This window comes from Pogona vitticeps, chromosome 3 (assembly GCF_051106095.1).
Source record: "Pogona vitticeps strain Pit_001003342236 chromosome 3, PviZW2.1, whole genome shotgun sequence".
In the NCBI taxonomy this organism is placed as follows: domain Eukaryota; kingdom Metazoa; phylum Chordata; class Lepidosauria; order Squamata; family Agamidae; genus Pogona; species Pogona vitticeps.
Genome location: NC_135785.1, coordinates 188869781 through 188883349, shown reverse-complemented (window position 1 = coordinate 188883349; position 13569 = coordinate 188869781). Strand labels below are relative to the sequence as shown.

General features: G+C 43.7%; 1 protein-coding gene across 4 annotated transcripts in view; it reads right to left on the bottom strand.

The window, feature by feature from the left end:
• Positions 1-13569, bottom strand: part of POLA1 (DNA polymerase alpha 1, catalytic subunit) — a 285573-nt gene that overhangs the window by 239739 nt on the left and 32265 nt on the right. For all 4 annotated transcript variants that reach the window (XM_072994276.2, XM_072994275.2, XM_078390450.1 and 1 more), the window contains exons 18-20: positions 11350-11439; positions 10384-10500; positions 8620-8795 (exon numbers count right to left, since the gene is read on the bottom strand). In XM_072994276.2, the coding sequence (XP_072850377.2) occupies positions 8620-8795; positions 10384-10500; positions 11350-11439 (383 nt within the window). The remainder of the gene's footprint in view (positions 1-8619; positions 8796-10383; positions 10501-11349; positions 11440-13569) is intronic.

The window sequence follows — 13569 nt, the reverse complement described above, 5'->3', positions numbered from 1 at the left end:
CCAAGTATTTTATTTCTGGGCTACCCAGCTGACACTTGCTCGCCTTTACTGTTAGCCCTGCTGCACTTAACCTCTGCAGCACTATCTCCAGGTGTTTCAGGTGATCTTCCCAGGTATTACTGAAGATCCCTATATCGTCAATGTAGGCCACAGTAAAGTCACTGAGCCCTGCTAAGGTCTGGTCCATCAGCCTTTGGAATGTGGCTGGTGCATTTCTGAGACCAAAACTCAGGACTCTAAACTCATAGAGACCGAAAGGACTGCAAAATGCGGTCTTTTCTTGATCCCTGGGATCAATCCTTAATTGCCAGTATCCCTTTACTAGGTCCAACGATGAAATGAACCGACAACCCCCTATGGTTTCAATCAGGTTGTCTAGCCTGGGCATTGGGTAGGCATCAGGAGTGGTTACGCGGTTTAATTTCCTGTAATCTACACAAAACCTAATGCTCCCATCAGGCTTGTCCACTAGGACTATCGGAGAGGACCATGGACTGGAAGAGGGGACGATTATATTCTCCCTAAGCATCTCGTCCAGCTCCTTCCGCACCTTGTCCCTATAGGGTCCCGTCACTCGGTATGGGGATACTGCTTGTGGGGTTGCATCCCCTGTATAGATCCGATGCATCACTCCCTTCACTATCCCCGGCTTATTTGAAAACACCTTTTGATATTTGGTGAGCAGCACTTTTAGTTCTTGCTGCTGGTCTTGGGTGAGTGCAGGACTGATCTTTACCTCATCTGGGTTGTATTTTACTTCCCCTCTACCCTCCCAGAAGGGTAATTCAGCTTCCTCACTCTCAGCTGCTTTTATTGCAAATAAAACCCTCTGTTCCCCTCTGTAGTAGGGTTTTAGGGCATTCACATGTACCACCCTCCTTGCTTGGTGTTCCTCCTGCTCTATAAGGTAGTTCAGGTCCGACATCTTGGAAATGACCCTATATGGTCCTGCCCATTTGAGCTGCAGTTTGTTCTCTTTGCAGGGCCTAAGCCAAAGCACTTCCTCCCCTGGGTTAAAGTGCCTCTCCCTGGCTTTCTGGTCATACCAAGTTTTCTGTCTAACCTTCTGAGCTTGCAGGTTCTCTGCTGCTAGCTCTAGGTTTCTCTTTAGGTCATTCATTAAAGAGTCTATATATGTCACAACATCTTGTGGGTCATCCTGGGTGATCTGTTCCCAATTTTGTTTGATTAAATCTAGTGGACCTTTCACCCTTCTCCCAAACAAAAGTTCAAACGGACTGAACCCGGTACTGGCTTGGGGCACTGATCGATAAGCAAACAAAAGGGATTGCAGCTTCTGGTCCCAATTGTTTGGATTCTCTGCCAAGTAAGCCCTAATCATGCGCATCAGAGTCCCATTGAACTTCTCCGTTAACCCATTACTTTCGGGGTGATAGGCAGTGGTTTCCTTGTGTTTAATTCCACAGATTTGCCATAACCGTTTCATGAGCTTTGATGTAAACGATGTGCCCAAATCTGTGATTATTTCTGAGGCAAATCCCATCCTGGACATATACCCCACCAAGGCATCTGCCACTGTGTTAGTTTCAATGTTAGTCAAGGGTATGGCTTCGGGGTACCTCGTGGCATGGTCCACAATGGTGAGAATGAACCGGTTCCCCCTCTTTGTGGCCTTGGGCAAAGGTCCCACAATATCCACCCCTATACATTTGAACGGGGTGTCAATCACAGGCAAAGGGCACAACTTCGCTTTGGTCCTGTCACGGTTATTCCCCTGCCTCTGACACACATCACATTGTTTACAGAACTCCTTGATCTGCTTCCCTATTTCAGGCCAGTAAAAATTTTGTGTGATTCTCTGCTGTGTTTTGTTCACCCCTAAGTGCGCAGCAAACATGTCAGAGTGCCCCCTTTGTAAGATCATGGGGCGATACTTTTCAGGCACCACTAGCTGACTTCTGATCCCATCTCCCACTTTTGAGATATTCATCAGGGTCTCTCTGTATAAAATTCCCTTTTCCTCGCGAAATCTCGCTGGGGTTTCAGGTGTTAGCTGGGTGTCTGTCACCTTTTCCAAACACTTTTGGAGAGTGGCATCTGCCTTTTGCTCTTGGCCAAATTTGCTGTCTGTGGTTAAGGTTTCCACCACAGCTTCGGAACTACCCTCATCTGCTTCCGTCTCGGGCCCTTCAGTACCCCCCTGAACTGTCCCCGTGGTAGCTTGTGAACGTGTAATCACTAGCACCCGTTTCACATGTTCAGCCAGGTCATTTCCCACGAGCACGGCTGCTGGCAGAGTCGATGAAATCGCTAGCCGCCAAACTCCCCTCCAGCCTTGAAAGCTCACAGGTACCTCAGCTACTGGCAGTGAGATCACCTGCCCCTCAATCCCTGCCACCTTCAAGCTCTCATTTGGGATTATATACTCCCTAGGAATAATATCTGGATGGCACAGGGTCACCTGGGAACAAGTATCCCTTAGCCCCCTATACTGATGGTCAAGTATTCCTACGTCCACCCCTGCGGTCTCAAACAACTGCGAATCTGTCCTCACTAGTAAGCAGCGCTTCACCTCCACAAGAGGACCATTTTCCCCAGCCTGATCAGCAGATGTCACTGTTCCAGATTGAGTAGCCATGGTAACAGGCTCCCTCAGTGGCAAAGGGCTTTGCTCTGTCTGGACACAGAACACAGCTTTTGGCTTGGTTCCACTCAAATCATGAGGCAAATTTCCCTTTAGCTGCTTTAATTTCTCACACTCTGAGATTAGATGGCCCTTTCCTTGACAGAAATAACATTTTCTGCTGTATTTGGAGTCTTTCTCACCTGGTTTTGGTTTTCCCTCCAAAATCTGAGGTCTTGGTGGTTTCATGTCTGAGGGCTTCCCTTCAACATGGGCCCCTCCCCCTTGCTGGTTTTTCCCTGGTCCCTGAGAGTACTTGCTGTAGGTTTCTTTGGGTTTACCTACAGATTTCCCCTCAGCACCTAAGGGCTTTCTTATTTGGGAAATAAAATCTGCGATCTTGGCCGCTTCTGTCACAGATTTCGGTTTCCTCTCCCTCACCTGGAACTTCAGTTCCCCATGCAGGACTGAATAAAACTGTTCCAGCGCTATCAGGTCTTTGAGCTGCTGGAAGGTCTCTGTCCCCTCCTGAGACAGCCATTTCTCTAGCAGCCTCACCAGTTGGGCCCCCACTTGGGTAAAAGTCTGTTCTGGTTTTTTTGTGAGTGACCTGAATCTTTGCCTCAGCTGTTCCGCATTTATCCCATGTCTGGCAAACACCAGTTTTTTAAACTCCGCGAAGTCTTTCAACAGTTCCACTGGCATCTCTGCATAGACTTCTGCCAGGCTGCCACTGATTAAAGATCGCATAATGGTCATCTTCTCAGTTTCCCTTACTGAGAAGTCCACAAACGCTCTTTCCACGAGGGAAAAGAACACCTCAGGGCAATCTCCCTTGTGGTACACAGGGAATTTCTTCAGGTCAGTTTTAGACAGGCTGCCTTCCCCATTCCCTGGGTTCCCCTCATTATTATTGTTATTACTATTTCTATTCATTATCTCCAGCTTCTTCAGCTCAAACGCCATTTTCTCTAACTCAAATTGTCTTTGCCTCTCCCTTTCCTCCATTTCAAATTGCCTTTGTTTCTCTTCCCTTTCTATTTCCCTCATCCTCAGTTCATGCTGTTGGGCTAGGACCATTTTTCTGAGTTCTGGGTTCTGTTCTCCCTTGCTCTCATCCTGCACTGAGCTAAATTCCTCCTCAGAACCTTGGTCTACCTGTGGGTCCCTTACTTCCCCCATTTCTGCCATTTGGCTTCGAGTCAAGGGCATAATCCCCCCCCAGAACAGGCTGCCTTCAAAAGTCAAGCCTCAAAATAAAGCGACGACTTTTTTCCTTTTGCCTCAGGAACAGCCTTCTATAGATTGCTGCTGTTCCTTCAGCACTAACTTGCTACTGTTGCCAGGCAGAATCCACCCCCTCTGCTAGGCCTCTCAGCAGACAGGCTAGATCACTGTTACTTTACACAGCTTTGCCTCAGCCTTTTCCCGCCAAAACGGGTTGCCTCAGAGCTCCCTAATCTAGTCCCCAATCTGAGGTGGCACGTTCTTCCACTAGCGTACCTCCCCGTGAGGTAAGCCTAGAAGATTACCTACGCGCTCTCAGATTTTCCCTGACTAGACCCCCCTTGCTCTGGGCACGCTTGCCAAGGCTTTGCTGGACCACTGGACAACTGGACCAGTCGTATCCCACACGCTGGACACCAATCAATGTGACAACCCCAGACCTACCGGAGTATGCCACACTTTAATTAAGCTGCCACCAACCATTCCCTATAAGGAGTCACACAGACCAGGAATGGATTTTTAACAAACAAAAGAACAAGGTTTATTTAAATAACAAACAGGGTAAATAAAAAGATCAAGTAAATAAGATACTGTAACGTGGCTTAGTCTCAATCACATACACACAACAGTTTGTTCACACAGAACACCTTAAAGTAAAGCACAGACCCTGAACCTATCAGTTCTGGCTACCCACATAGAAACCTGAACCTATCAGGTAGGTACTAACTGACACACAGTTGTACCCAGTCTGACACACAGACTCCAACTCTTCACTCCTCACACAAGCTCCAAATATATATACAGTACAGCTCCTCCCCCTGATGTCCCGCCTTCCACTCCCCATAGGATGGAACTTTCCCTCCAAACCCATGACAGACAGGTACCATCAGTGCTGTATGTAACACCTACCCATTATAGGAGTAGGTCAAGGTGGTAGAAGGTTTGCAAGCATGACTGAGCATGTCTGTTACAATTGGGGAAGACTCCATGCGGACAGGTAGGGGGACTCGAGGTCCAGATGAAATATCTGATCCTCGTCTCAAGAAAGCAGATGAGGGACCAGGTGCAGCCTGATGTATTCCACAGCTCAGGGGAGCAGGATCAAAAACCATGGCTAGCGAGACGACCAGGCATGACGTTTGCACACTCATGGTGGACACAAACAACAGTCCTTTGAAGAAGGGGGGAAGGTGGAAACCTGTAAAGAAAGCCCCGTGACCAATTCGTCAGGAAAGCGTCCCCTAGGGAGCTGTGGCCGATGCCGGCTCGGGAGCCGAACATAGCAAACTTCTTGTTTAATCAGGATGCAAAGCGTCTATGTCTGGAGTCCCCCATTGATGACAGAGGCAAAAAAGTGGCATGGTCGAGAGCCTGCTTATGAGAACAGAACCATAGTCTGCTGAGATGGACCGCCACAGAATCGTTTCTGCCTGCCAAATGTACAGCCACTGGACAAATGGCAAGCATAACACCTTTCTGAAAGGTTGATGGTGAGAACAAGAAGGCGTAACAAATGAGCGCCACCCTGCTTGTATATATAATAAACTGCCATGGTATTGTCTGATGCGACCTGGACCACCCGACCCCAGAGTAGGGGCTCAGAGGCCCAAAAGGCCTTGGTGTTTGCCAGGAGCTCCAGCACAATGATATCAAGGCTGGCTACCAGCGGCCAAGGGCAACGTGGTGGTGCAGACAAACCCACCTGCCCGGTGGGCTGGCATCCATCATTGACTGAACCAACCAGGTCAAGAGACCAAAGGGTCTCCCTATGCATAGGTTGGGGGGGGTCCCCACCAGTCCAGTTATGCAGCGAGTTCCAGAGTCAGCTGGAGCAACATGGGTGGGTGGTCTCAAGATATCAGAAAAAGTGAGAGAAACTAGGCTTGAAGGGACTGCATCCTCACTTAAGCATGCCGTCCCACGGCTGTGGTAGATGCCATCAGCCCCAGGAGTCACTGGACCTGTAGGACAGGGAAGCAAGCGCCTGAAGAAAAAAGGAGCATAAGAAATCAAGCAATTTCACAGACTTGTCGTCAGGGAAAAGCCCTGCTTCAAGAAAGCATCCCAAGTCTCATTAATACAATCTACACACTGTGTAGGTTGCAAAGTCGACTTCTCTATGTTGACCTTCAGTCCTAAACCTGACAAAGGGACAGTGTCAAGGACGTGTGTTTATCAGCTTGTGACTTGGACTCAGCGGCCAGGAGCCAGTTAACCAGCTACGGGTAAAGAGTGATTCCCTCTGCTGAAAGTCTTGGGCTGGTGATCAAGAATAACATCAATTTTCTGACGGCCTGACCGGATGCCATCATAAAAACAAGCATCCAACCAACTATCTCGACATAACATGTGAATATCAGAGTACAAGAAAGCCATACGGAATCTACGCAGAGTAATAAAAGAATTCAGGCCTTCAAAATCAAGGATGGACCAGAGGCCTCCATCCTTTTTTGGGGGGGAGGTGGCCATAAAGTGGCCTATGACAATGGGGTATATTGAATTCAGTAGCATAGCTGGTAGCTATGATAGAGAGTACCCAAGTATTAAATATGAAGGATCACCAATCGGAAAGACGAGGAGCCAGACGACCTGACTGGTCAACGACAGAGAAGTCAGGTGCAGTAAACAGTTTTGTGGTCCTGCCTGCAGATCTGTTGGTCAGGGCGCTGCCTGCCCACGTGTCTAGGGGTGGCAGCTGGTAACTTTGGGGTTGAGGTCTCTGACGTTCCCGGTATGCCCTAGACTGGTAGGAGCATCATCAGGTACTTGCGGTTGTTACACTGCAAATGACCATGCTGCCTTCCGGAGCTTGGGCAGGTGATCAAGAATAACATCAATTTTCTGACTGAAAGCCGTACACCATCTAACCGCAGATCCTCGACCCGTCAGTTGTTTGGATGCTGGTTCAAGGCATGTCGAGCAGCAATGCACTTGTGACGCGTCCACCCCATTGCCTCCTAGTGATACGGGAGGGCTTAATTGTAAAGGTGCACAGGCGTTACCCAAAGAATTGGCAATGCCAAATTCAATAAGTGGTGATGAGAAGCACCCATGGCAGAGGAGTAGGGCTGTTCCATGCCAACCTCCACAGAGGCTTTACCCCAGTCAGGAGAATCACTGACAGGCAGGGATGGTGGCCGGAGCTGTAGGCAGCCCTTTCTTGTCCCAAGGGCAAAACTCAGAAACTGTCCTCTTCTTTTGATAGAAAGAGGAAGATTGCAAACAGGTGGAAAGCTGTTGCTCTTGAGCCTGGGGGTAACCTTGCGAAGAAGGTAAGCGAGACCTTATGTCTTTAAGAGAAAAACCCTGAGGCTCTAAAGCCGGCTTTGTGAAGCCTTCACAAAGAACAGCTAATTCTGGCTACTACTTTTTCCCCCAGGCAGAAGAAACAACTTGTTACAGAAGAAAGAACAAGAGAAGGTCAAAGAAAGGAAAGGAGTAGAATTGTTTTTACTTGTGAAGTTCGAAACAAAGCTGCTGCTACAGCAGCGGTGGAAAAAAGAACTGAGGCGCTAGTGCGGGGGGGGGGAGGAGTTATATAGCTGGTGTAGGGGAGGTCCAAGCACTAAGTGCTTAAAACTGTTTCCAAAACTCCTCTGCTCGACCGCAGATTAACTCATTAGTGTGTATTTACAGAGGCTTGAGCTGGCCAGGTGCTTGGCCACTCGCCCCTGGCCGCAGTGGAGGCAGCGGAACGCCAGGAGGCTTTGGACGGGTAAAGTGATCCTTTTTCCTTTTTTAAAAAACGGTTCTGGGTGGGTTTTGGAAGGTGGGTTTGGGCTGGGGGGTTATGTTTCTGTGCTGTGTTGTCTTATTTTTGGATTTCTTGTTGTTTTTGTTTTGTTTTTTGCAGTCCCAGTGTGGGGCTTGCTCTGCTGTATTTTTATTTTTATTTTTGGTATTTTTTTTTAAATGCTGGAACAGATTAATCCCGTTCCCATGCATTTCAATTGGAAATGGTGCTTTGACTCACGAATATTTCGACTTACGAACACCGTTCCAATACGGATTAAGTTTGTAAGTCGAGGTAGCACTGTATGTTGTTAGTTATAGAAAGCTTATCCCTTTTATTATCCTATAAAGTGCCTGTTCTTCGCCTTAAAATCTTGATTTAAAAAGGAAGTCTCTGTGTTTACTTCCCAAAGCGAGACCCTCAACATTTCCTGGGCTGTTATTTTGGGTAATCCCATTGCAGGAGATAAATACAAAGATCAAAATCTTCTCTGCTTAATTAAGATTATTAAAGCATAGAACATTCAGCACAAAAACAAAAGAAATAAGCTTTCCTTTCAATGAGGAGGAGAGACTCCCAGATCAATCTAGCAGTCCCTCACATTCAAAAATTTCAACACTGGTTTCTCTTTTCATCTTTCTTTCTTTTTCTCCCTAGACAGGCTTCTCCTGGTAGCTGACTGACTAAAGTGGAGGTGGGGTGTTTGCTCCCTCTCTTCTAGATTTTATATTGTTTGAATATTGAGGAGAAAGGAAGGGTAAAAATATTTTATAGAAACAAATAAATATATTATTCAAATATCTGTAAATATTCTCTCCTAGCAAGTAAATGAAATTTTAGATACCCTTCCTTGATTTTGCAAATCAGAGTTAAGCAAGCTTGTGCCTGTCAGATGTTTTGAACTACAATTTGCAATTCGATCCATAGTCATCCTGGCCTACAGCCTGACATAAAGGGAACTGCAGATAAAAACGTTTTGAGGACACCAGCCACAGGAGATTTTTTAAAAAAATCTTAATTGTTCTGGTCACTGCTAGCAGAATGATCATTTCATTAAAAAGTGATAATCACATACCTGTACATATTTCTTATCTCCTCTGGTGCAATTGTCACTCTCTCTATTTTCAAAATCTGACTGACAAGTTCAGTCAAATGGTAACTTTTACAGCGAATCAGTTCCTTTGCTGAAATTTCTACATCACAGATCATGCGACCACAAGCTGCATTCTTTTCAGCAAATCCACTACGACCCTTAATCAACATTGGGGGGAAAAGGCATCTTTAGAGTCTGCATCCACATCTTTCCAGGACTAATTGCCTAGTTCATCCATAACATAGAAGTTACTTCTCTATCCTGTACAGATACAAACAACCTTATAATGATATTAAGGATTTAATTCATCATCTATCACAACTTCATGGTTTCACCAACAGCCAGTTAGTAACCAAGTGAACTCTTAGAAACAAAAGGAAATGGTGTGGTTGGGAACAAAGATATCAACCTAATCATCAGTCTTACTCAACAGCCAATTGTCTCCAAATGGTTTGGACTGCTACTCTCACATACCTACATTAACACAGCCAACATTATGAGAGTTGTAGATTATGAGAGTTGTAGTTCAAAGTATCTCCACTTAACACTGCTCATAAGATGGGGCTCTTCCAGAGCTTGTCCTATACCTCTTTATGAAATCATATTTACTTAATTTAATTTTTTTAATTTAAAACATCTACAGTCTACCCTGTATCACATGATTTCAGGTCAGATCACACAGCCAAATAATTTAAAACATAAAATCTTTAAAACAATTGAAAAGCAAACAGATTCCATTAAAACCTGTGCAGAACAAGATCCCCAACACCGAAAGACTCTGATAAATGAGCACATTTTGATGCTGATTTCTGCACCGGTCACGGCTCCGAAGGGAAGGTGTTCTATAGTCGAGGTGCTATAACTGAGAAAGTCTTCCACTCATGTCTCCATATGATGAATAGGTCTCAGTGATGGGACCCAGGGGAAGCTCTTTCCAGCACAGCTTAATAATTGGGCAGACATTAACCCTTGATAAAAACAATGTAGGCCAAGTCTGGGCTTGCACAATAGCACGCCAGAGATTGTGGGAGCTCTGTGGATAGACCCCTGCACTCTACTTGAAATGAATCAGACTCTGTCCTTGGAGGGCCTTCGGTTGCTTACCCTTGCAATAATGGCATGGAACAAATCAGTGGAGAAAAAGCATAAGTGCCATCTTCTAACAGAGGCACAGGGAAAAAAATCTGACAGCTTTAAGTTGCAATGCAATAAATGTAGTAACATGCAGTTCCAATTCCTCTAATCAACTTTAAACTAAATGCAGAAAGATGATAGGCTAACTTTACCACTTTTCTACAATACTAGATAAGAGCATTCTGTAATAGTATGTTGAGGGAAAGGCAAAGCAGTGAAGTCTGTTCATAAAGAAGATGAAAACAACCAGCCATACCTAATGTAGTAAGAAACAAATGTTCCACAGAACTAGAAAAAAATAACATAATTATTCTCTAAGGAACGATTTGCCAGTCAAGCCAACATATATTTTTCCCATAATTTCTTACGTACAAAAGCAACACTATTAGTCATTAATGTGTCAGAATCTCCATCTAGTTGAGACAAGTAAACTATATTGGCTTGGCTTTGTCTCACTGTTGAAATAAAACTCTCATCATCACGGCAATCCAAAACTGATATATAATCCACAGTACATGACTAATCAAAACAAATGAACAGGAAATTCAAAACACAGCAACTAAAATAACTCATTTTTAATCATGAAGTAATGAGACATAATCAACATTTTACCCCCAACTTTGGCATGTTTGATCTTCTCAATCGACCAATCTTGGACCAGTGTGGAACCTTGCAAAAGTTAATTCTTTGGAGAAGAAGTTCCAGATCAAAACCATAAATATTGTGTCCCTTTAAAAAAATAAAACAAAAAAGACAAAGGGACAGAACATATATACTATATACTGCATATTCAATAAATAAATAAATAATATTCAGCATAATACAATATAAATGCTAAGAGTCTATATTATTTAAAGGCTTGTTTCACAAAAAATGTACAGTATGACTGTTCATATGAATCCTTCAATACAGAATAGGCTTAACGAAAACAAGTAACATTTTCTATTACTTTTTTTTCTTACAGAAAAACTGTACAAAACAACAAAAGACACAATGAACTAGTTCTGTTATCTGTAAAAGTGTAAGGTGTGATATATCAAAGAAAGTGTGTCACAAAACTGTGATAATTCTCTAATGGAAAATCTGAAAACTATTTTGAAAACTGCAATAAAGACTGCTTACCTGGGAGTATTCCCTTTGGGACTTATGTCCTAGCAGACATGCACGGGACTGTATTGGTAATGCTTTACATGTGTGTATACCTAACAGGTAGGAGATCCTTGTGAAGCACCCCTGTTTTTCATTTGCCCGCCAAAAGCCGGAGTCCCAAACCTCTCCCTTCCAGGTCTCTGCTATTTAGGCCTTCCCTATACTGCCCTCTTCCTTCAACCACAGGATACTCTAGGCTCCCTACCTCTTCATTTGTGGAATCACTAAAAATCTTTTCCTACTTGCTCCAAATGTCCTTCTCCATCGTTGCATGTAAACAGCTTCTCCCAATCTACTATAACTTTCATTGCTGCACATTCAAAATCAGTTATTAAAATGCTCGCAAGCATTCCCTTGCATCATAGCAGCCCAACCAATGCTGATAGGAAAAAGTCTTAGACTGAGAAGCAAATAAAGACAGCCACTTACCACGATAACATCTGGATCAATTTTATGCACTTTTGCCAGAAAAAATCCTAGTAATGTCCTCTCTGTTGCCGCAATCTCTATTTTAGCATTCTAAACAAGACAACACAAATAAAAGCATTGGAGGAAAAATAAACACTTGGCTACAAACCTATGCTCAGTTATACAAATTTCTATCCTCAGAAATGAATGGACCAAAGAGCAAATAACTAAGTTCCATACTCCAAGGTTCAAAAATCCCACCCAAACTACTGCAATAGAAAAGCATGGTAAAGCTTATGAATAAATGGATCATTTTATTCATTTTAACTCTTACAGTGATAGGTCTACTTATATTTTCCTTCATATGTTAATATTGTATTTGGAGATAATATAATAAAGGCCCAGTTCAGACATATTTCTCATCAAGATATACATAAGAGTGGTGCCCACCACACATCTATCCTCACATTACCCTTCATATATTAGCTAACTTTCATGCCTGTGGTCTTCACAAAGTGGCTTACCATACAAAACTGTAAGAGTCAATATAAAATTGTTAAGGTCTCTTAAAATTTCAACCATTCTAAAATAAGCTTGCTAAAATATAATTCCAAAAATTTAATAGCTGTAAACACAATAAAAGCCAGAAAGAATAAAGCTTTCAATGTCCTCTGAAAAGGAGTGAAAGATGGACTGGGCAATTACTCTTGGAAAGAAATTCCACAGAATAGTGGGCTGCGAATGAAAAGGTCTTCTGTCTTCTGCCTGTCAGTCTTACAATGGAAGATAAGCGACCCTCCAAAGATGTATTAATGTATGGGTAGATTCACACAGATGCAGATGCTCTTTCGCATAGCCAAAGCTATTTATAGATTTTAGAAAGTCAACACCAGCACTCCTGCTCAGTCTTTAGAGATTCCTTCTCCATGACCCCTCCCCCAACACAAGACAACCCATGTCACAACAGCTGACCCTCTGCATAGCATTTTAAGAAGAGCTACAATGAGAAGATCCAGGAAACCCTGTTGCAAAAGTGGACACAACTTAGTGGACCTGGAAAACTGAAGTTATGAGATTCAAAAGAAACCATGACAGTCTGAAGTTGTTTTCAGATCCTAGTTTGTTTGAAACCAGGCAATCATATTTTCCTAATTCAGACATAACTATGGTTAATTAACCCAAAAAATCTTTGCCTGTAGCACAATGGCTCAGAGTATACTAGTGTATACACACACACATGCACGCACACATGTACACACACACACACACAGAGAGAGAGAGAGAGAGAGAGAGAGAGATCTTGTAATGTATATCTTGGGTTAAGAAGTTGGGATCCAAAGTAGGTCATGTTCATGCAATTTTTCCCCAGAAAGCTTCCATGCCTCCATCTACATTTCTCATGGCTGCATCAGAAGGTACAGTGGGGTCTTGACTTGAGAACTTAATCCGTATTGGAAGGCGGTTCTCAAGTCAAAAAGTCTGTAGGTCAAGTCTCCATTGACCTACAGTGCATTGAAAACCGATTAATCCTGTAACAGGCCATTTTTGTTCCATTTTGGTTTTTTTCTGGTCTGTAAATCAAATCTCAGTCTGCAAGTCAAACCTAAATTTTGCGGCCAGAGAAGTCTGTAAGTCAAGCCGTCTGTAAGTCAAGGGTCCACTGTAAATACAGGCAGTGAGCACCCTCCCCTTCCAGTCAACTTGGCTGGATTCACTTTGCATTTGCCTCCAACCCAAAAGGAATGGTTTCCATTTGATACTAGGGTTCAGCTGACTTCACCACAGGAACAGTTACTGCTGGCCATGGTGATATATATAATACAGTGGTGCCTCGCACAACGGGTGCCTCACACAACGATGAATTCACACAACGATGCCTTTTTCTGTTAAATTTGCCGCCTCACACAGCGATGTTTCCTATGGGGGATTTTCACACAACGATGTCTCTTTTTCGTTCCTGTAAAAGTGTCTTACAATGTTTGGAAGCTGTTTTAAATGCTTGCAATGGTTAGCCCACCTCCTGAAACCTATGCAAACTGATTTTGGTGTTGTTCTGACACTTCGTTAATTTATGGTGATTTTTTGAATTTTCTCCATTGGAAACCATTAGACAGACCATTCAATAGTTTTCAATGGAGAAAACAAAAAAATACCATAAATTAACGAAGTGTCAGAACAACATCAAATTAAGTTTGCCTAGGTTTCAGGAGGGGGGCTAACCATTGCAAGCATTTAAAACAG